At 39.3% G+C, this 24,870-nt stretch overlaps 1 protein-coding gene across 2 annotated transcripts in view; it reads left to right on the top strand.

The window, feature by feature from the left end:
* Nucleotides 1–2,623, top strand: part of MOSPD2 (motile sperm domain containing 2) — a 53,458-nt gene extending 50,835 nt beyond the window's left edge. The window contains exon 15 of one of the 2 annotated variants that reach the window (XM_046673597.1): nucleotides 1,720–2,623. In XM_046673597.1, the coding sequence (XP_046529553.1) occupies nucleotides 1,720–1,761 (42 nt within the window). In that variant the 3' untranslated portion in view covers nucleotides 1,762–2,623. Of the gene's footprint in view, nucleotides 1–104; nucleotides 1,535–1,719 lie in introns of those variants that run through there. The other variant, XM_046673596.1, reaches the window with a different exon arrangement.
* Nucleotides 2,624–24,870: the final 22,247 nt, after the last annotated feature.

Below are 24,870 nucleotides of genomic sequence, written 5' to 3'. Positions count from 1 at the left end.
CTAATATTCCTGTTTGTGGGATTTCTAATATTCCTGTTTGTCATTTACATGATTAATACACTGTTTTATTGATACAAATCTTTCATCCTTTTTTCCCTCTTTAGCTCAATCGTTTACTAGAAAGTAATAGGAAGCTTGAAGACCAAGTTCAGCGTTGTATCTGGTTCCAGCAGCTGATGCTTTCCTTAACAGTTATCTTGCTTGCTTTTGTCGCCTCTTTCTTTTATTTGTTGTACAGTTAAAGAAGTGGTGCTCGGTAGGAAACATGGCTCTTTCATTCGTTAGTTGGAAAAAGTAAGACCCAGAACTTCTCCACCGTGCTACTAAGAGTGTCACACATCTCTGCTTCCTAAAAGGAAATGTGCAATGGAAGAGATACATGTCTTGAAAATAAACTGTTAGAATAAGGAAACACTGAAGAAATTGATTATAAGAGACTATAGCTAGTTAGTAAAGTAAGAAAAGGCATATTTGTTGTGTAAACTAATAGTTTGGATATAATTTATTTTTTCCTTTTGAATTGAATACCTTTAAAGCTTAAGTTTTATTGTGTATAAACATTAGCTGAACTGAAAAGTATAAGTAACTTGCTTTGTTGCAGCCAAAAAATGTAATCTGCTTTTTTTATAACAGAATTGTTATAGCTGAGCCAACTTATTAGCTTTTCTATACTATGTATATAGAACATGTATATTGAAAAAAACATACAGAGTAATTTCTGTAATAATGACTTTGTATTTTGGAGAATTACTTCCAGATGCTAGTTAATATTCTCTTGGAATGTAAAACTATTTAATGCCAAACCACCTTTAGCCTTTGTTTCTTATCTTTCTTCCTTAACAGCCTGCCTTTTATTAATCTCGGACTTTTTTATGAACACACTCATTTAGATAGAATTTGGGAAACTAAGTTTGGTTGGATTTTCTTTGAATTGTTAGTGATATCTAGAAGGAAAATCTCTTCAGTCCCAGTGTCCAGTCTTTTTTATGCAGGTTCATGTTGCCACTATGGCTGGACACTGACCCTTCTGCATCATTTATTGTAAAGGCCTGATCTTCCATTGCACCATCTTCACTTTCTTTTCTAAGTGAAAGGAGATAAAATTTTTTGAAAAGTTACTTTTTGAAATGCATAGCAGAATATTTCGTTTGTATTTCCATTCCTTGTTAAAATCAGCCATGAGAAGGAAATTTGACAAAAGACTGGAGTGTCAGTAAGGGTGGAAAAAAAAAGAAAAATTGAAACTCGTGTAACTCGTGTCAGTTCTCCATTCAAGAGTGAAAAATATAACTCATGATCAACTGTAAAACCTTCAGACCAGGGCTAAGGGACTTGCTTGATACTCTGCCCTTGTCACAGTAACACTGAGGATGATTCCTAAATTGAAACACTTTGCAGGAGCAGAGGCTAATGAAATTAGTTTGTTTTCTTCATTAATATGACCAGTTTCAGTCTGTGTTTGTTCACATGTAAATCTACTTTATATGCAAGGAAAAACAGTATGCCTGTAAAATAAATTTTGAGTTTTGATTGAGCCATGTTTGGAGATTTTTTTTATTCTGAGGTTCATTGTTGGCGGCTTTCATCTTGGGAAGTTGATTCCAAAATTGAGTTGTGAACAATGATATAATAGACTCCCTTCAAAACTGGCATAGGAAATAAAACCTTAAAAGGACACTGGTCTGATACGTTGTCTTAATTTGGGTTTTTCTGTTTCAGTTTGCCAACTCCAGCCGTGAAAGTGACTGCAGTCCACCCTAAGTACTGTCCATAGTACCTCCCTGTGTGTGTGCACAGTGGTTTCCCCTTCTGTGTTAGATTCCTGGCTTTAATATAATCTAATCCCAAAGCATTTGTGTATATTTTTGTTCCTCGGCAAATAAATGAGGAAATAATTAGTCAAAATTGGAAATGTATTGTCCTAACAGTGTCCCTTTAATGTTTCATATGAAAATTATGTTGACTCACTAAAATGTTCTTCCCTAATCTCTGGCCAGTTGAATTTACTAACATTTCTTCTTAACATTTGTTTGTCTGTTAAATGTGACTAAGTGAAATTATTGAAAATTAACTATAAAATCAAAGGCATCTAAACTTTTGTACTTGTCTTGCTTAGTCACATGTATTTACATTTGACTTTATTCTGTCTTCATTTGATTTTATTTAATCACGTTTGTATGGTTATTATTTTTGGTACTTTATATTAATAATTTTATTTTTAATCATATCATTACCTGTTCATGACCAAATTACCAAGGACCAACATTTAGATTTAGATTGTTTTCACTTGGGAATGGAAATTAGTAGATTTCCCATGAAAACATTAATGAAATATCATTAGCTTGATCTGCAGGTAGCCTAAAAATGAAATTACTGGAAACCTAGCCTCAAATTTCATAGTAATACCATAACTGTTTTTATATCTTGCCACTAAGTTTGACTGAATTTAATAGCACTTTATTGTACAATTGCAAAGATATATTCCTAGAATTGTTGCCAGTGTAATTTCTCTAATGTTCTGGTGCTTTTCATATATTTTCAGTATTTTTATTACTATATTGGTATTTTCTTTGTATAAATTGATCAAAAGAACATGTTTTCTATTTTAATATGTTTTAGAAAAGTAATTACATTTATGAAATAAATATCATCAGGAAAAACCTCTGGTCTCTAATTGATAAAGCATCTTAAAATCAATGTTCAGGCTCACTCTGACCTTTTAAAGATCACATGAATTTCTTTTGGACCTGCTTTGCATTTTTATAAGGACAGTGCCGCAAGCTTCCAAAGATGCAATTGTGTTATCAGGTGAACCTGACCTTAGTGTGTCCCATTTCTCCTTGACCACCATCAGGGTCTGGCTGCTCTTCAGTGGAGCTCTCGGTCTTCCCCAGACTTAGCAGTGGACTTGCTGTCACAACTGGGGGCTCCATCATGGAACCTAACGCTAGAGCTGCTCCGTGTGCCCACGAAACCTAATACCCACACAGCTTCCTGCCTGACGAGAACCAGCAGGAAGCAGGATGACGAGAAGTCCTACCTGGCTGCCAGGCATATGGAAGGTAGTCCATGCTAGGAGGCACGGGAGCACAGGGTGTGGGTGTGGTTGGGGAGGGGTTCTGGGGATTGTCGGTGTGGTCCCCTCGCTACTGGAAGACACAACTCCCAAATGGCAGCTACCACTTCATAAAAACATAATGAAAAGGACAAGTCCATCTTCTAAACTGAAAAAGAGGTGGAGACACAAAACCATCAGAAATTCAAAACATAACTACAAAGACAGAACAGGAACCTGCCAAGAAGCACCACACCCTACCCAGGACTGTGAGGGCGTGGTCTCCTTTCCTAAAAGACAATTAATTTTCTGGGAAACAGCAGAGCTCCTGTGGGGTAATCTCCAGCCAGGAAAAGATGGGGTACTTTACATCAATCTTCAGTTCTGGCTCCCTGAATTTTCACCAGCAACTCGACATTTCCTGATATCAGAGCAACGTGGGCCCCACAAGCATAGGGCTCCCCTTCTCTCCCTGGCCCAAGAGGACAGAATGGAAGTCCTCTTCCATTCCACACAGAAGTTTCTCTCTTCCAACTGAGGCGGTAGTGGTTAGGAGTGAGGACTCTGACATAACACTGCCTGGGTTCGAGTGCCCTCTCTGCCAGTTTCTACCTGCGTGACTTGGGGATCATAATCGACTTCTTTCAACCTCAGTTTCCTCATCCCTAAGTGAGTCTGATAATCACAGTACTACTTCACAAGGTTAGTCTGAGAGTGAGGAAGTGATGCATTTCAAGCAGCCTGGAGAGGCCGGCCTTGTTTCGCTGATGTTGCCTCTGCCGCCTGCCATTCCAGCTTCCTGGAACTCTTCACACTTGAGTTGATCTTCCTGAATATCCCACCTCATTCAAAGCCAAAGGTCAGTTCTCCAAACTTTTCCCTGCTTTGTACCCCTACCCTTGCCTTCTTGGCACCTCACTCTTAATTCTGGTGCTCAGATCGGTGGATGCACCTAGAAGGCCAGTGATGCTCGGCTGCCTTGAATCTTGTGAAGGAGTATCCCTGCCAATCTGAGGAAGACTTGGCCAGATATTTCCTTCCATCATTGCCCGCACACTCCTTCAAAACACACTATGCACACACATACACAGAGAATTAATCTTGCAATATTCCACCCATAAAAGTTTCCCGTTAAATTTGTAACAATTTGATAAAAATATGACATAGGATCTTTCACATATTCATAATAATTTTGTCCTTACATTGCATAAAATTACCTCCCTGTGATGTCCAAAGATTCTCTTCCCTACCCCACTCATGTCCCCTGCCATGCTAAGTAGGACTAATCACTTGACATGTTAAAATATTTGAGACAATTGGTTCAACTGCCAAGAACACAGAGGAACATCTCCCTGGCCCATAGGGGCAAGATATGTGCACATTTTCACATCTTCCTAGAGGGAGAATTTGAGTAGTGAGTGGTCCTTGAAATTCTACCAATTTGTTCATGCTCCTTTGACCTAAATGGTCTGGGAATACATCATAAGATCTTGTGTTTTACAGATAAGGAAACCGAGGACCCAAGACATAATTCTCTTTCCCAAGGTCACATGGCTAGTTGGTTTCAGAGCCAAGAGCTGAACTAGTCTCCCAAGTCCAATGCTTTGTTACAACTACCCAGAACTGCCACATCTGAGTAATAGGTTAAAATGTTGAAAGGACAAGTCTGAGAGCTTTGCCTTCACTAAACAGCAGGAGAGGAAGAGAAGATAGAGTACTTAAGGAGAAGCAGAGGTGACAAAACACAATAGCACTCAAGACCTTTGGCTGGAAAAGTAAGTTTCTTGATATTCTAACATACAGACAGACCATACTTTGAGAAAGGATCGAAACGTAAGGGTTAATGTAGTGTTTATTTGATGGAGGGTTTTTGTGTGCGGCATCACCCTTCTGAGAGGTTTATCCACCACTGTGTAGAAGGGCATCTAATAGGGTATGTTGCCACTAGTTGTCTCTGCCTTAGTCTAGTGACCTCAAGGAGTCATATGTTTAATAAAATCAGAGCATTTAAGTTTTCTATTGCCATGTAACAAACTACTACAAACTTAGCATCTTAACACAAATTATCTCAGTTTGTGTGGGTTGAACCCGGCACAGCGTAGCTGGGTTCTCTGCTCAAGATCCCACAAGACTAAAATCAAGCTGTCAGCCAATTGCATCCTCCCTGGAGGCTCAACTGGATAAAGATCCACTTCCAAGTGACCTCAGGTTGTTGGCAGAATTCCTTTCCTTGTGGCTATAGGACTGAGGTCCTCAATTTCTTGCTGGCCATTAGCTCTCAGCTCCTAGAGGTCACTCCTAGGTCTTTGCTATGTGGTCCCCTCCATAAGCAGTTCACAACATAGCTGTTCCCACTTCAAATCTTTCCTTTCAGAAAGGGCCCAGTTCTATTTAAGGGCTCACCTGATTAGGTCAGGCCCACCCAGGACAATCTCCCTTCTGATGAACTCAAAAGTAACTGATTAGGAACCTTAATTACATCTACAAAATCCCTTCTGCTCTATAAGCTAACCTAAATCATATGAGTGCTGTGCCATCACATTCACTAGACCTGGCCCCCACTCAAAGGGAGAGGGTTATGTAGGGTATGTGTTAGGTGGGACCTGCAAACTCATCCAATCTGGTCCCCCCATTTTACAGACCAGGAAATAGAGGGTAGGAAAGCTGAACCCAACCTTACCCAGTCTAATTGACTGCTTTGAATTCACAGATGTCTTGCACATAGGAAATAGACTAGAACTTCTGTGTTAGGCACCAAATTACAGGCATGGGGACAGTATGTCTCTATTCCAGTTGGCTTTCTCCAATCTCATAGCTTCAGCACACTCAAGTATCCAAACCTTTATAAATAAACTGTTAAGGAAAAGTATGTGGGGCCAGCCTGGTGGCACAGCGGTTAAGTTCGCACATTCTACTTTGGCAGCCCGGGGTTCACTGGTTCAGATCTCGGGTGCGGATCTACGCACTGCTTGCTTATCAAGCCATGCTGTGGCAGGCGTCCCACATATAAAACAGAGGAATATGGGCACGGATGTTAGCTCAGGGCCAATCTTCCTCAGCAAAAAGAGGAGGATTGGCGGCGGATGTTAGCTGGGGCTAATCTTCCTCAAAAAAAAAAGGTATGTCACCAGTATTTTAAACACCTATTCAAACATAAAAAACATTCTAGAAACATTCTCACCATGAGTTCATGTGCTTGGACAAAGGGGACTTCCAGTAATTGTGTGCTTTTGTAAACAAAGCTCTAGTGAAAAACAGTTTAACTTTCCCTTTTCTTTCAGAATAATCCATTCACTTCAGTTAACTTAGTTTAATTGGACATAAATATGTTCTGTGAAGGTTGTTACATGAAAAGGTTAAAAGTGTAAGAAAAGAAAGACTCCTTTTCTTACAGAACCTTGCGTCATGATTCGCAGCATTTATACTGTCCAGTTCACTTTGGATCAAATTCCATTGCCTTCATTTCTATTATTCCAGAAAGTCCCCTGCACATTTTCAGGTCATTCTGGAGTTCTGCATGTATATATGCATTGAAAAATCTCTCTAGTTTTGGGAAGTAACCTAAAACTGTCCTGCATGGACTTGCTATTGCCCCACAAATTCAGACACTATTTCACCTTCTCCCTATGTATTTACATATTCTCATTTCTGACTGCACGAAACTTCAAAACTCCTAATATTATGCCTGTCCCCTTTTCTAGGATCTGGGACTATAGCAAACTAAGAGGTGAATCATTCCAATACTCCTCTCTTTTACTGCTCCCAGCCTTCACTCTAACACTTTCATACAGATTCACTCAGCTAAACGTATTATTTGCAGTTCAACTCGCCCTGAACTGCCTTTGCCCACTAACGTGTAAATATGCTTGAGCAACTTGAGTCAAATATCAAATCGCTGTTCTCAGTCATAAAGGAAATGTCAAAAATGTGCTTTTGGGTACTTTTCCAATATTCTCACCCTGTGACTCCAGCTACTTCCTTTTATGGGGGTGGAGAGGCAGGAGTTTATTATTACAAGCAATAACAATAGTATGACACAGTCTAGCAAAATTTGGTAATTTTTTTTTAATGTGGCTGCACTGATAAGTTGCTAAAAAGGAAAGGTAAAAAGAAACTGATGTCAAAAGCAAAGCTTCCTTGCAAATCCAGTATTTACTGCTCTGGGATGTCTTAAACCGATTAAGATCTTAGTCATTGAAGGTGGAGGTATGTCTTATAGAGGAGTTATATTCTAAAGTCAGTGCTTAGGGCAGAATTGAGTATAGTCAGAATTTCCCTAGAAAATTCATTAGGAAAGTCTTGCAATAGAGATGGACATAGTAACCCATATCTTGGTGAATCCAAACCTTCTTTTTAACACAGATAAAGTGTTTGGTTTGCTTTTATTTATCTTGGGGGGGCGGTTCATAGGATACAATAAATACATGTATTGTGTCTTTAAAACTAGAATCACCATCAGCAAGATTCTCTTAAGAGGCACAAGGGAATTGAGAATGAATGAGAAAAAGAAAAAGTTACATTTACCATTCTATACATATTGAGTGGAATAGACCCTCTTTACTCTAAGAGTTGAAGGCCAGATATAAGTGAGGTTGCTCACATAGTTAAGGCCAAAATCAGAACTGAAATCTGATCTTCCTCTTAGATAAACCTCTTTAGGAAGGCTTCTTACCACACCTCCACTTGCATCTAGCTCCCTGTTGTCTCACTCCATTCTAGTGTCTATTCCCATCACTCTAGCAAAACAGTACTTGCTAAGGTCCAGTAATGATTTCCTTGTCACTTTATCCAGTGGACCTGCTTCTGCCTGAATCTGAAGTAAGTTCTTGCAGCAGCATTTGGCTATTCCAACCACAAGGTTTCTGAGGCAACTCCTGCTTTTCTTCTTCTCTCACTGACACTCTTTAGTGTCCTCTACTGGCTCATCTTCCTCCACCAAGTCTTTAAGATGTTAAAGTTAGAACTGGGCTCTCTCCTTTCTTTCCTTGGGGGATCTCCTCTACACCCAGGGCTGCAATTAGCATCAGTCAGCTATTAACCGTTGGTTATTCTAACCAGAATTCCCATTCGAAGTCTAGATGTATATATCCACCATGAACTCAACAGTTCCAAGTGTCCATCACAAAATGTCAAAAACAACTCATGATCTACCACCAGACCTGGTCTTCCAGTCCCCATCTCAATGGATAGCACCATTCTCCATCCATTTACACCAGCTAGAAACCTGACCTTTATCCACAGCACCTCCCCTCTCCACTTCTCTCCCTCTCCGCTGCCACCTCCCTTCTTCAATCCACAGCATCTCTCACCTGGACTTCTGCAATAATCTCAGGCAGTGTCTGGGCATCCCCTTTGACTCTCTGCAATCTTTTCTCTATATTGCATTCAGGAATATTTAAGAACCATTGAAAATGTGCAACCTATCATATAACTCACCAGATTAAAACCTTCAAGTGGCTTCCATGGCTCTTAGCCCAAGATTAAATTCCCATAGGCCTACCAGCCCCTGAATGATCTGGCCCTTGCCTACCTTCCTGGCCTTATTTTCCCCCTCTCCCCCTCTTTATGATCTGGTCCCATCTCTCTACCTGGAATTCTCCTCCATCCCACCCTTCCACCTTCACCTCTTCATGGTGGCTCTCAGCTCATCATTCACTCAGGAAAGCTACCTCTCTGCCCACTCTTACTACTTTTATTCAACACAGTATTGGAAGTCCTAGCCAGAGCAATTAGGCAAGAAAAAGAAACAAAAGGCATCCAAATTGGAAAGGAATAGATAAAACTGTCACTATTTGCAGATATGATATTATATATAGAAAACCCTAAGGACTCCACAGAAAAACCCGTTAGAACTAATAAATGAATTCAGTAAAGTTGCAGGATACAAAATCAATGTATAAAAATCTATTGCATTTCTATACACTAATAACAAACTATCAGAAATAGAAATTAAGAAAACAATCCCATTTACAATTGCATCAAAAAGAATAAAATATCTAGGAATAAACTTAACCAAGGAGGTGAAAGACTTGTACACTGAAAACTGTAAGACATTAATGAAAGAAATTGAAGACACAAATAAATGGAAAGATATTCCATGCTCATGGATTCAAAAATTAATATTATTATAATGTCAATACTACTCAAAGCAATCTACAGATTCAATGCAATCCCTATCAAAATTCCAATGATATTTTTCACAGAAATAGAACAAACAATCTTAAAATTTATATGGAACCACAAGACTCTGAATAGCCAAAGTAATCTTGCGAAAGAAGAACAAAGCTGGGGGCATCACGCTCCCTGGTTTCAAACTATGTTACAAAGCTACAGTAATCAAAACAGTATGGTATTGGCATAAAAAGAAATGCATAGATCAATGGAACAGAATAGAGAGCCCAGAAATAAACCCACACATATATGGTCAATTAATTTACAACAAAGGAGCCGAGACTATACAATGGGAAATGGACAGTCTCTTCCATTAACGGTATTGGGAAAACTGGACAGCCACATATAAAAGAATGAAACTGGACCACTATCTTACACCATTGACAAAAATTAACTCAAAATGGATTAAAGACTTGAACGTAAGACCTGAAACCATAAAACTCCTAGAAGAAAACGTAGGCAGTAAGCTCCTTGACGTTGGTCTTGGTGATGATTTTTTGGATCTAATGCCAAAAGCAAAGGCAACAAAGTAAAAATAAACAAATGGGACTACATCAAAGGAAAAAGCTTCTGCACAGCAAAGGAAACCATCAACAAAATGAGCAGGCATCTATGGAATTGGAGAAAACATTTGCAAATCATATATCTGATAAGAGGCTAATATTCAAAATGTATAAAGAACTCATACGAGTCAATAGCAAAAAAACAATCCAATTAAAAAATGGGCAGAAGACCTGAATGGACATTTTTCCAAAGAAGACAGATGGCCAACAGGTACATGAAAATGTGCTCGACATCACTAATCATCAGCGAAATGTAAATCAAAACCACACTATCACCTCACACCTGTTAGGATGGCTATTATCAAAAAGACAAAAAATAACAAGCATTGGTGAGGAAGTGGAGAAAAGGGAACCCTTGCGCACTGTTGGTGAGAATGTAAATTGGTGCAGCCACAATGGAAAACGGTATGGATATTTCTCAAAAAATTAAAAAAAGAATTACCATGTGATCCAGCAATTCCACTTCTGGGTATTTATCCAAAGAAAACAAAAACACTAACTCAAAAACATGTGTGTACCTCTACATTCAGTGCAGCATTATTTGCAATAGCCAAGATATGGAAACAACCTAAGTGTCCATCAATGGATTAATGGATAAAGAAAATGTGATATATATATATATATATATATATATATACACACACACACATCACACACACACATAAACACACACAACTGAATATTATTTGGCCATGAAAAAGAATGAAATCTTGCCATTTGCAACAACATGGATGGACCTTCAGGGCATTATTCTAAGTGAAATAAGTCAGACAGACAAAGACAAACATCATATGATCTCACTTAGACATGGAATCTAAAACACAAAAAAACAAACGAAAATGAGCTCATAGATACAAAGAATAGATTAGTAGTTTCCAGAGGCAGAGGGTGTGAGATGGGCAAAATGGACGAAGAGGGTCAAAAGGTATGAACTTCCCGTTATAAAATAGATAAGTCATGGGAATGTAATGTACAGCATGGCGACTATAGTTAATAATACTGCCCTGCGTATGTGAAAGTTGCCAAGAGAGTAGATCTTAAAATTTCTCATCACAAGAAAAAATTTTAGTAACTATGAATGGTGACAGATGTTAACTAGACTTATTGTGGTGATCATTTCTCAATATGGAAAAATATCGTATCATTATATTGTACACCTGAAACTAATATAATGTTATGTATCAATTATACCTCAGTAAAAAAGAAGTTATCTCTCATCCCAAGGAAGGGGTCAGGTTCTGCTATTAGATGTCCCCATGATACCACCATGTTTTCTTCATAGCACTTATTACAGCTTATATTTAGATATTTGTGTGGTTTGTATTAACGCCTTTCTCCCCATTAGATGAGAAAATTTACAAGGGAGGGGACGGTGTTCACCATCAAGTCCCCACACTCAGCATTTACCTGCCACATGGGTGGAGCCTAACTGATGAAGGAATTGATTCCTGGGATTTAAAAAATAGAAATTCTGAGGTTCTAGGCTAGCCTTCCCCTGCCTCATTTCTAGCTTTTTCCTCCAAGTACATCAATCAATTAACATTTACCAAGCATAGCTTTAGGCAAAGCATATGACTTGGTGCTGTAGGAAAAATAGCAAGTAAGAAAGACACTAGCTGTTCTCAAAGAACCTAGAATAGCCGGTCTGCAACCCTGATGGGAATTGTAGGTGAGTAGGGCCATGGTCTTTCCAAGCCTCCCAAAGACATTCTTTCCATCATTGGTCATGGATTCACTAGAGCAGGATAGTGTGGAGGCTCACCCAAATGTTGAATGCGTGGGGGGTTCCCCTAGCTTTTCTTACTCTATTCACATCACATCAGAGACAACTATCATGCCAGAGCAGTTTCTCAAGTGCTGTTTTCTATCTCTATAGGCCTGCATTTCCCCCAAAGAGATCCCTTAGAACACTAATTCCATAGTTTGCTCTGGGCCAAAAGGCTTCCATTGTCATATAATTTTGAGAAATGCTGCATTAAACAAAATTAAAGTTTTCCCCCATAGAATTTCCCAGAATGTTTAGTGTGCTAATGTGCGTGACAAATCTCCAAGAATATTATATATTTCCCAAATTTATAAAGCCATGGAATCCTCTTTTCAAGCAATATATTTTGGGACTAAGTATCCTGAGAACACACTTTGGAAAACATTTGTTTTAACACATGTCGAAGGAATCCTGTAAGCCCAAACCACAACAGAAATTTAAGTCAGAACAGAAGGTGATACTTCAAAGTTAAAATGCCATGACATTGGTAAATAAAGGAGGGGAGATTCACTGATAAATCCCAGTATAGATCTTTATATTCTCATTTTCTAAACTCCTTTTGTAAAATTAATTGAATACGGCAGAGTGTATTTTAACTAAAAACTGCCTGCAACCTCAAAGACTTTTCTGTGGATTTGCATTTCCAAATCCAACCTATTTTACCCCCTAAGGTAGTTTATATTTTCGTTATGGCCAGATTGCATATATCTGACTCTCCCTTCCTTCTTATCCCTATCTGGACCAATATTTGTCTGTTATCTTTGTGCGGATCAGTTAAATATGTGATATATGTTTGCAACTCATAAGATGGAAGCTCATTATGAGAGCCAGCCATTATTGCTCTCTGCTCAGGAGGATTTCAGCTAACTCACCCAGGCCTTTGGGCCTGAAGTCATGGCCCAGAGGCAGTTATTACCTCCAGGAAACACACCTACCTTTGTTGGCTTTCCTTCACTAAGGGCAAATCCAAGTAGACGTCAAGGGCATCATGAGAATCCTAACTTAGGGGACTTCTTTATAGACACTAAATGTAAGTATGTTTAAAGTTAATGGCATTTTCTAAGAATTGGCATTCTTGGATATGACAGCATATTATCCTTTCATCTTAGCCTACCTCTCTCTCTGTGTTAATGGCCTTTCCTTTTTGAGTCTTCTTTTCCATCTTGAGGTTTCTCTGAAGACAGAAATTCCGCTGAGTACTTCACTTATGCCAGGAGTATTTTCTTCTTCATTTACATCTTTGAATTTCAGTGGTCTGGCACTGATCTTTGGCTACTTGTACCTATTAACCCTTCCACTTCATGGCTTAAAATCAATATACATTTTTATCAAAGGTTCAGGGGGAAGAAAATCTGCTCTGTGAGCCACCTATGTATAAATGCATTTTATTTACCCCAAGTACATCTTTTGATACATATTGAATATAATGTTCTTTGACTTAATTGTAGGCGAAATTTCCACGTTCCTTTTCTTGCCCACAGGACTCATTATTCAATATTGTATTTTCCTGCCTTCCAGTAAACGGCATGCATAATAGTACTAGACTGTTTACCCAGTAGTCCCTAAACAAACATGCCCTGAATCAAATGAACTGAAAGTTCAACTTTTTATGGTTTCAGAAAGGTACAAGTGATAGAAATCTTCTTTGTTGCCCCTTAGCAATAAGCATGAAAAAGCCAATCAATTATGATGGAGATATAGAGGCAACAAAGAAAATATCACTTCTGAAGTAGAACCTGGTAACTTTAGAGAGAGATCAATAAGGAGTCTTTGGACCCTTTCAAAAGGTTTGTTTGAAGGAATCAGGAATCAACGAAAAAGCAGCCAGAATCTGACTAAGAAAGACTGGGGCAGGGCGGGAGAGTCTGCCCTAACGAGCACCTAGGTCATGTGATGCTACAGTGCCTGGAACACACTTTAACAAGGATTTAGAAATGTTAGAAAGAGCATTTCAGGGCCCGCGCCAGATCTGCTGCATCAGAAGCTGCATGTAGACAAGATACCAGGTCCCCAGGTGGCTCATATGCACATTGAAGTTTGAAAAGCACTGATCTAAAGGACTCCTACCTTTTATTCCAAACTCCTTTTTCCTAAGGGTCTTTCCATTTTATTCGACTATTCATCATCCCTTTGGCTGCAACAGTTGTGGGTAGAAGCTGTTATGATCTTTTGTAGATTTTGCAAGCTAAATAGTTTGTGTCCATTATAAGTGGGTTATGTTATATAAGTGTGTGTATTCTTTAAAATGAATTAAACGTTCATTGAGTGTTCTCTAGGTGCTGTGTACTGTGCTGGGCATAGTGTTACAAACAGGAATAAGATGTGGTCTCTATCCTCAGGGAATTACAGCCTTAGGGCAGGGTGGCCCTGGCCCAGATTTAACATATGGGGCATCAATTTCACAAAAGGAGCTATTTTTGTCTTGAAACTTCTTCTTTTTTTACTCTGATAATTAAAAGGATGATAATGACATTTTTCACCTAGCCACACCCCAGAAATCCATAGATTCCAGATGCATTTACCATGAGTAATCCTATACAAACCTGGTATATCCTGACAAAAACATTCCATAGATAAGGACTCCCCATTGGCAAATACCACAGGAAGTCCAACTAGCAAATACACAAAATTTGCTCAGGTCATTTCTCCCTGGTGTGTCCCCAGGGTGGGAAAAGCTGGATTGCAGATCAGCTATTAACGCTTTCCTTCCCACTTGTGTAGATGTGTCATGCTGGGAGCGAGCTGATGAAATGTACTGTTTAGAGGGTGGGCTTTTCAGAAGCAGAAGGACAGGAGAGACCAACTTCAAAGAGGCTTATGTGGAAAATAGCTGATCCTAGTCTAACAAAACTCATCCTGGAAATGCAGCATCTGAAGCAGGGGAGGCACTCAATAAATATTTGTTGAATGAATGAAAATGCAAATCTGCCTTAGGGCAAACAGCTTAGAACACTAACCATAACACATCCCTGCACTGGTCTTGAGGACATTAATGATTAACCCGCCTCCACACTGGTGGGAGCATACCCCTGTGCAGGGTTCATCTTGCACAGTTAAAAATGTAGGATGTGCCCTGACTTCTATTTGGCAGGATCCAATTGTTAGAACTGCTGGTGTGACCATTAGTAGTAAATAGCTCTATGTTTATTCTCATTTCAAAAATCACTTTGATATTTAGCTTTGCAAAAGCGAATTCAGATGTTTAATGCTCCACTGAGAATTAATGGATTGGTTTAATGTTCGAAACCCATTAGCAAAACAGAGCTTATTCTGGGGACCAATTATTCAAAATTCTGAGGCTCTTCAGGGCACATATAAGAGACACCTCAACAGGTGCTGTTTACAACTTTCTAGCACATAAAATGGTCCTTGGAAACAGAAAATACTACCCAACTGCCTCTTGGCAATCACTCCTGTTAAGTGTATTTCATTTGGGTGCTAATTAAATGGATTTTGCTTTGCTGGATCTGTGAAGCCACTCCATTTCTTCTTTAGCTCCTATAGATAAAACATAACTCTCCTAAATTGTCTCTTTTTATTTTCTTTCTATTAAAAAAGGATTCCTGAAACTAGGACTAGCTACCAAGTATTCTCAGGATGGAAGAGAAGAGCAGGACTTCTAGATTATGATTAGGCCCAAAGAAATGTCGCTGGACAGCAGATGGGGAAAGAAGAGTTGTTTTGTGTAGTATAGCAACCCTGCCTGACACTCATAAGACGAGAGTAAAAGGGCAAGTTTGCATCTACAAATATGTTCTACAAAGAGCCGTTGAACAAAGGCAGCAATGCTCTGGCTTTGCTGCCAACACAAAGATTAGATTCCTTCTTTCCAAATGAGGAAAGTGCTGGATTGTGCTGGAAAGAGCTCTTAGCTCAAAAAGCCCTTTAAATAGATGGTGAGATGTTCAGGATGTTATGTCAGGGATTTCTCTCTCCAGGTAAGGAAATACAGGACCTTTGAAATTCACATGTGTCTGAGTAAATCTAGGCACCTCCCATAAATCATCAGAATGGTTTTGAATTGTTAAAAATAAGACAACAGGCCCAAAATGGAGTCACTTATGCCAAGCTCCACATTACCAAACCAAGAATTAATTACAGTTTCGGCTCTCCCGGAAATGGAATCTTAAACCAGTGTTAAAAAAGAAACAACAGGCCCCAAATGGAGTCACTTGTGCTAAACCCCACATCAATAAACCAAGACTTAACACCTAACCTAATCAAAGCTTCAGCCTCTCCCAGGAATGTGACCTTTAACAAGTCAATCTGGAATTACCTGGTCAGGTCCAGTGAGGTAATATTCCTGATAGACCCCTGCCTTACCCCAAAGGAAGGTGACCTTGCCTGAAACAATCCACTCTTGACTAGAAACTTTCTTTTTCCACTCGCTTCTACCTAAAAAAGCCTTCCACTTTGTACCACTCCTTGTGTCACTGACTAATTGCCCCAAGGAACTCAAGGGCAGTTTCAGAAGCATTTAACTGTTTATCTAAATTGTTTTTTCTTTTTTGTTATGTTAAGAGATGCGACCACCAACCACCCTGAACCAGTCCAAACCTCACCACAAGAGCAATGCCTGCATAGATGGGCCAAAAAGTGCCCAAGAATGACCTTTGCCTCATTTCAGCACTAAGATCACTGCCCCAGGAGAAGCTTAGGCCTTATTACTATAACATGCAATGTATGCGGAAGCATGTCTTCCAACTGAGCCTGCACAAGCGAATACTCACCTTTCTCTTTTGAATATTCATTCCCCATCCAAAATAAAAGACCCCTGCTGTCCCATGCTTGGGGACCCATGGCTTTGGGAAATAATTTCACTGCAGGCTCCTTATTTGCAGCAAATAAACTTTACTTTGTATGACAACTACTTCTGGCGAAGGCCCTAGTTTCAACTCATCAAGAAGCAGACCCATTTTGGTTCAGTAACACTTGAAGCTCCTTTTTATTTGCTAGATGGGAGGCTGCTCAATTTATGAATTGTTGAATAAAGCCAATTTGATCTTTAAATTTACTCAGCTGATTTTTGTTTTTAACTCCAGTCAGTCAGGAATTGCCTGATCAGCACTACTTAGGTAACCTGCCTGATAGAGCCCTGCCATCCCCCAAAGGAAAATGACTTTGCAATACTCAACCCACTTTTTTGCCTAGTATAACTTCCATGTTCCCATTCCCTTATGCCTATAAAAGTCTTTAATTTTGTACAGCTCCTTGGAGTTCCCTTCTATCTGCTAGATTGGATGCTGCCCAATCCATGAATCATTGAATAAAGCCAATAAGTTCTTTAAAATTTACTCAGTTGAATTTTGGGGGTTTTGAATTTTTTATTATTTTTTATTGAGGTTATGATACTTTACAACATTGTGAAATTTCAGTTGTACATTATTATTTGTCAGTCATCTTATAGGTGCACCCCTTCAGCCTTTGTGCCCCACCCTCACCCCCCTTCCCCCTGGTAACCACAATCTGTTCTCTTTGTCAATGTGTGTGTTTATCTTCCACATATGGGTAGAATCATCCAGAGTTTGTCTTTCTCTATCTGGCTTATTTTGCTTAACATAATACCCTCAAGGTCCATCCATGTTGTTGTGAGTGGGACGATTTTATTTTTTATGGCTAAGTAGTATTCCATTGTGTATATATACACACAATATCTTCTTTATTGAGTCATCAGTCCATGGCCACTTAGGTTGCTTCCACATCTTGGCTATTGTGAATAATGCTGCAATGAACATAGGGGTGCACGAGTCTCTTCAAATTGCTGATTTTAAGTTCTTTGGATAGATACTCAGTAGTTGGATGGCTGGGTCATATGGTATTTCTATTTTTAATTTTTTGAGAAATCTCCATACTCCATACTGTTTTCCATAGTGGCTGCACCAGTTTGTGTTTCCACCAGCAATGTATGAGGGTTTTCCTTTTTCTTCACAACCTCTCCAACATTTGTTATTTTTTGTCTTAGTGATTATAGCCTTTCTAACCAGTGTATGGTGATATCTTAATGTAGTTTTGATTTGCATTTCCCTCATGATCAGTGATGATGAGCATCTTTTCCTGTGACTATTGGCCATCTGTATATGTTCTTTGGAGAAATGTCTGTTCATATCTCCTGTCCATTTTTTGATTGGGTTGTTTGATTCTTTTTGTTGAGTTGTGTGAGTTCTTTACATATTATGGAGATTAACCCTTTGTTGGATATATGATTTTCAAATATTTTTTCCCAGTTCGTGGGTTGTCTTTTCATTTCGATCCTGTTTTCCCTTGCCTTGTAGAAGCTCTTTAGTCTGATGAAGTCCCACTTGTTTATTCCTTCTGTTGTTTCCCTTGTCTGAGAAGACATGGTGTCCAAAAAGATTCAAGACTGATGTCAAGGAGTGTACTGCCTATATTTTCTTCTAGAAGTCTTATGGTTTCAGGTCTTACCTTTAAGTCTTTGATCCATTTTGAGTTAATTTTTGTGAATGGTGTAAGAGAATGGTCTATTTTCATTCTTTTACATGTGGCTGTCCAGTTTTTCCAACACCATTTGTTGAAAAGACCTTCTTTTCTCCATTGTATGTTCTTAGTTCCTTTGTTGAAGATTAGCTGTCCATAATGTGTGGTTTTATTTCTGGGCTTTCAATTCTGTTCCATTGATCTGTGTGCCTGGTTTTGTACCAGTACCATGCTGTTTTGATTACTATAGCTTTGTAGTGTATTTTGAAGTCAGGGATTGTGATGCCTCCAGCTTTGTTATTTTTTCTCAGGATTGCTTTAGCTATAAGGGGTCTTTTGTTGCCCCATATGAATTTTAGGATTCTTTGTTCTACTTCTGTGAAGAATGTCATTGGGATTCTGATTGGGATCACATTGAATCTGTAGATTGCTTTAGGTAGTATGGACATTTTAACTATATTTATTCTTCCAATCCATGTGCATGGAATGTCTTTCCATCTCTGTATGCTGTCATCAATTTCAGGAAAGTCTTATAGTTTTCATTATATAAGTCTTTCACTTCCTTTATTAAATTTATTCCAAGATATTTTATTCTTTTTGTTTGAATTGTGAATGGGATTGTGTTCTTGAGTTCTTTTTCTGTTAGCTCATTGTTAGAGTATAGAAATGAAACTGATTTATGTAAGTTGATGTTGTACCCTGCAACTTTGCTGTAATTGTTGATTGCTTCTAGTAGCTTTCTGATGGATTTTTTAGGGTTTTCTATACAGAAGATCATGTCATCTGCAAACAGCGGGAGTTTCACTTCATTGTCTATTTGGACTCTTTTTGTTTCTTTTTCTTGTGTAACTGCTCTAGCCAAAACCTCCAGTACTATGCTGAATAAGAGTGGGGAGAGTGGGCACCCTTGCCTTGTTCCTGTTCTCAGAGGGGTGGCTTTCAGTTTTTCCCCATTGAGTATGATGTCGGCTGTGGGTATGTCATATATGGCCTTTATTATGTTGAGGTACTTTCCTTCTATACACATTTTGCTGAGAGTTTTTATCATAAATGGATGTTGGATCTTGTCAAATGTTTTCTCTGCGTCTATTGAGATGATCATGTGGTTTTTGTTCCTCATTTTGTTAATGTGGAGTATCACATTGATAGACTTGTGGATGTTGAACCATCCCCATGTCCCTGGTATAAATCCCACTTGATCATGGTGTATGATCTTTTTAATGTATTGCTTTATTTAGTTTGCCCATATTTTGTTGAGGATTTTTGCATCTATGTTCATCAGTGATATTGACTTGTAATTTTCCTTCTTTGTATTATCCTTGTCTAGTTTTGGTAGCAGGGTGGTGTTGGCCTCATTGAATGTGTTAGGAAGTGCTCCATCATCCTCAATTTTCTGGAATAGTTTGAGAAGGATTGGTATTAAATCTTCCTTGAATGTTTGGTAGAATTCTCCAGAGAAGCCATCTGGTCCTGGACTTTTATTTTTGGGGAGATTTTTGATTACTGTTTTAATCTCTTTACTTGTGATTGGTCTATTCAGATTTTCTATTTCTTCTTGATTGTTTGGGAGGTTGTAAGAGCCTAAGAATTTATCCATTTCTTCTAGGTTGTCCAATTTGCTGGAATATAGTTTTTCATAGTATTACAATTTTTTTTATTTCTGTGGTATCATTGTAATTTCTCCTCTTTCATTTCTGATTTTATTTATTTGAGTCTTCTCTCTTCTTTTCTTATTGAGTCTGGCTAAGGTTTTGTGAATTTTGTTTATTTTCTCAAAGAACTAGCTCTTTATTTCATTGATCCTTTCTACTCTCTTTTTTTCTTTCAATTTCATTTATTTCTGCTCTAATTTTTATTCTTTCCCTCCTTCTACTGACTGTGGGCTTTGTTTGTTCTTCTTTTTCTAATTCTGTTAGGTGTACTTTGAGATTGCTCATTTGAAATTTTTCTTGTTTGTTGAGGTGAGCCTGTATGGCAATGAATTTCCCTCTTAAGACCACTTTGGCTGCATCCCAAATGAGTTGGTATGGTGTGTTTTCATTTTCATTTGTCTCCAGATAATATTTGATTTCTCCTTTGATTTCTTCAATGATCCATTGGTCATTCAGTAGCATGTTATTTAATCTCCACATCTTTGCCCCTTTCCCAGCTTTTTTCTTGTAATTGATTTCTAGTTTCATGGCATTATGGTCAGAAAAGGTGCTTGATATTCTTTCAATCCTCTTAAATTTATTGAGGCTTGCTTTGTTTCCCCATATATGGCCTATCCTTGAGAATGTCCCATGTGCACTTGAGAAGAATGTGTAACCTGCTGGTCTTGGATGCAGTGTTCTATGTATATCTATTAAGTCCATCTGGTCTAGTTTTTCATTTACTTCTACAATTTCCTTGTTGACTTTCCATCTGGGTGATCTATCCATTGGTGTTAGGGGGGTGTTGAGGTCCCCTACTATTATTGTATTGTTGCTCATATCTCCTTTTAGTTTTGTTAATAGTTGCTTTACATACTTTGGTGCTCCTGTGTTGGGTGCATAGATTTTTATAAGTATTATGTTTTCTGGGTGGAGTGTCCCTTTCATCATTATATACTGCCCATCTTTGACTCTCTTTACCTGTTTTGTCTTGAAGTCTACTTTGTCTGATACAAATATGGTGACATCTGCTTTCTTTAGTTCACTATTAGCTTGGAATATCATTTTCCATCCCTTCTCTCTGAGTCTGTGTTTGTCTTTGGGGCTGAGGTGTGTTTCCTGGAGGCAGCATGTTGTTGGGTCTTTTTTTTTTTAATCCATCCTGCCACTCTGTGTCTTTTGATTGGAGAATTCAATCCATTTACATTTAGAGTGATTATTGAAATGTGGGGGCTGAATGCTGCCATTTTATCATTCATTTTCTGATTCCCCTGCATTTCCTTTGTCTCTCGATCCGTGTATTTCAGACTACCAATTCAGTTAGGTAGTTTTCTATGCTGGTTTTCTTAGTTTTCTCCTTATTTGTAATTTATGTCTCTGTTCTAATTACTTGCTTAGTTGTTACCATGTGGTTTGTATAAAACATCTCATAGATGAGATAGTCCATTTTATTTTTTTTAAAAGATTGGCACCTAAGCTAACAACTGTTGCCAATTTTCTCTTTTTTTCCTTCTTCTCCCCAAAGCCCCCCAGTAGATAGTTGTATATTCTAGTTGTGAGTGCCTCCAGTTGTGCTATGTGGGACACTGCCTCAGCATGGCCTGATGAACGGTGCCTTGTCCACACCTGGGATCTGAGCTGGTGAAAGCCCTGGCCACCACGGTGGGGTGCATGAACTTAACCACTTGGCCATGGGGCTGGCCCCAGATTGTCCATTTTCTGATAGCCTCTTATTTCCTTAGACTAAGCCGGTTCCATCCCTTGCCTTTTCCCCTTCTAAGTTGTTATCGTCGCATCTTTTTCTTCTTGTGTTTTGAGTTTGTGGTTAAAATGACAAGATTATATTTATTCTTGGTGTTTTCCTTCCCTTTATCTTTAATGTTATACCTAAGTATTTGCTCACCTGTTCTGGTGGAGATCTGCAGTTTTCTGATTTTGTCTTTCTACTTATTTCCTTGCTAAGAGTTTTGTAACCCCTTTCCTTTCCTTTTTTTTTTCAGCTCTGAGGGCCTTCCTAAGGATTTCTTGTAGCTGGGTCCTTGTGGCAATGAACTCCCTTAACTTTTGTTTATCTGGGAAAGTTTTTATTTCTCCATCATATTTGAAGGATATTTTTGCTGGATAGAGTACTCTTGGCTGAAAGTTTTTGTCTTTCGGTATTTTGAATGTATCATTCCACTGTCTCCTAGCCTGTAAGTTTTCTGCTGAGAAATCTGCTGACAACCTGATAGGGGTTCCTTTGTAGGTTATTTTATTCTGCCTTGCTTCCCTTAATATTTTTTCCTTGTCATTTACTTTTGCCAGCTTTACTACTATATTCCTTGGACTTAGTCTTTTTACATAGATAATGTTTGGAGATCTATTGGCTTCTGTCACATGGATTTGCAGCTCCCTCCCCAGGTTTGGGAAGTTCTCAGCTATTATTTATTTGAACAAGCTTTCTGCTCCATTCTCCTTCTCTTCTCCTTCTGGGATACCTATAATCCTTATGTTGCATTTCCTAATTGAGTCAGATATTTCTTGGAGAGTTTCTTCATTTCTTTTTAGTCTTAGTACTCTCTCCTCCTCCAGCTGAAGCATTTCTATATTCCTGCCCTCCAGACTGCTAATTTTGTCCTCCATATTATCAGCCCTACTGTTCAGGGAGTCCAGAGTTTTCTTACTCTCATCCATTGTGTTTTTCATCTCCAACATTTCTGATTGGTTCTTCTTTACAGTATCAAGCTCTTTTGTGATGTAGCACCTGAACTCGTTGTCTATCTGTGTTCTCTTTTAACTCACTGAGTTTTTGAATTCTTTGTCATTTAGGTTATAGAATTCTGTGTCTTTGGGATTGTTCTCTGGGTACTTGTCATTTTTCTTCTCTTCTAGAGATTCAATATATTTTTTCATACTGCTTGATGGTGTGGACTTGTGCCTCTGCATAGAGATAGAGTTTGGTTACTGCTTCCACTTGCTGCCACAGAGGGGAGGGGGCAGGAGCTGTGTAATCTGCACCTACCAGGATCCCTGTCAGCTGTTTCTGACTGAGCCTGGGACAGTCCTTGGGATTGCAGTGGCCCTGTGGGGTCTCCTGTCAACTGTGGGACCAATCACACAGGGGCTTTGGGTTGCTGCTGCCTGCTCCCACAGACCCACCTAGACACGCTTCCTCCCTAGGGACTGCAGTGGTGTTACAGGCTTTCAAGGCAGAAGGGAGTTGGTTCACCCAGATTTGCAGCTCCACCGCCATCTGGTCCCACTGGATCTCACTTGTCCCCTCAGGGCTGCAGCAGAGCTATGGGCATTTAATGCAGCCAGCAGTTAGCTTGCCCAGCTGCACCATGTCTGCTCCTAGGTTGCCCAGCCTTTGTGCTTGCTGGGCCAGGCCTCTCCACTAGGGCTGAGCCAAGACTCTCCCTGGGGCCACTGTGAGACCATGGATTTACCCACTGGACAAAGGAGCTATCACACTGGGGCTCTGGATTGTCACTGCCCACTCAGGCACTCCCGCTGGATCTCACATGCTCCCTTGGGGCCACAGCAAAGCTATGAGTGCTTAATGTAGCCAGTGGTTAGCTCGTCTAGCCATGCCATGTCTTCTTCTAGGTTACCCAGCCTTTTTGTATGGTGGGTGGGGCCTCCCTGCAGAGTCTGAGCTCGAGTTACTCCCCGGGGATGCAATGGGACTGTGGATTTTCCCACTGGTCCAAAGAGCAATCAGAGGGGGCTTAGGGCTGTAGTCACCTGTTTCCACAGTTGTGCCAATATGCATGCCCACCCTCAGGGCTGTGGCATTGGCCCACCCTATGGGCGCTTCAGCCAGGAGAGAGTTGTTCATGGGTACTGTGCTGTCTGGGGGCCAGAGAGTTCTCATCTGTCTCCACTTCCTCCCTGGGGGTAGTCCATCCACCTTCTGATGTATAGCAGTGCAGGTCTCTCAGGCATCCTGAGGTGCTGTGTGGGTATCCTCCATTGATCAATGAACGTCCATTTAGTTGTAGTCGAAGGAGGAGAGACAAAGGCAACTGCTCACTCTACCATGTTGCTGACGTCACTCTGAATTTTGTTTTTTAACAGAACCCAAAATGATACAAAGATCATATACTGACAAAAAATATATGATGTATTTAAGTGAAAAAAGCAGTATATATAACTATATGGAAAATACAATTTAAAAGAGACTGTTTAATCTTTCAGGGAGAGGGCAATGAAAAGAGAATACACTGAATTAACAGCAATTGTATCTAATGGTAGAGTATGGATTTTTTCCACTTTTTTCTCTTTTCCTATTTTTTTGAAGTGAGCTTATAATATCCCTAAAATTTTTTATAATTAAAAGTTTTAATAAAGATACAAAACAAAATAAGAACAAATTGTGACTTATGTTAGTTACATAATTTTTTCCTTGAGCTTTAAAAATGTTTTTTAACCACCAAACATCAAAAACCAAAATTAAAAAGAACTGACACTGGGTATTAACAAGTAGCACATATACACTTCTAGCACAGGGTCTGACATGTCGTAGACACTCCATGTTTCCATGTTCATTCTCTTCCCTTTTTAAACAGACACTAGTCCCCCATCACTTTTTATTCATCAAAGCCATGATCTCAAGACCTGAATTATTTTTTCTGGTTCTTTAGTGAATGGACTATAAATAATGATAAACGTGAAGTTCTCTTGCATTTGCTAGGCAATGATAAGGGCACTGCTTAGAATTTCAGGAGTATTCTGCCTACCTCAGCCAGGGCTCCACTCTACCTCTAATTCCCTAGATCCAACAATTGCCCACCCTCTCTACCCCTTCAATATCTCCTGAAAGTATCTGTTCCCTCCAATCCTATTTGCTGCTCCTCTAGAGCAGGAGTCAGCAAAGTTTTTCTGTCAAGGGTCAGACAGTAAATATTTTAGGGTTTGCAAGTCCAGATGGTCTCTGTCAAAACTACTGAACTCTGCTGTTATAGAGAGAAAGCAGCCAAAGGAGGACAGAATATGACACCCCAAAGTGTGTCTCTTTGGCATGAACATTATTTTGAGCTGATTATTTTTGAGGAACAGCAGACACAGGAGAAACTCTGGAAACAGATAAGTTACCCTTTTGTAAAGGGGATTTACATTTATAAAGGAAATCTCGATTTGTAAGTGTCTCCCTCTCTGTACCTGGAAGAGGAGGAAGACTCTAAATCTCTAGAAACTCTTATCAACCACTTAAATCTACATAACAAACCTGATCTTTGTATCCCCTGTTTCTTTTCCTGGTCACCTCCC

The sequence above is a fragment of the Equus quagga genome, chromosome 10, assembly GCF_021613505.1.
Source record: "Equus quagga isolate Etosha38 chromosome 10, UCLA_HA_Equagga_1.0, whole genome shotgun sequence".
Taxonomy (NCBI): domain Eukaryota; kingdom Metazoa; phylum Chordata; class Mammalia; order Perissodactyla; family Equidae; genus Equus; species Equus quagga.
Note: the sequence above shows the minus strand (reverse complement) of the source record. Positions and strands in the feature narration are given on the sequence as shown.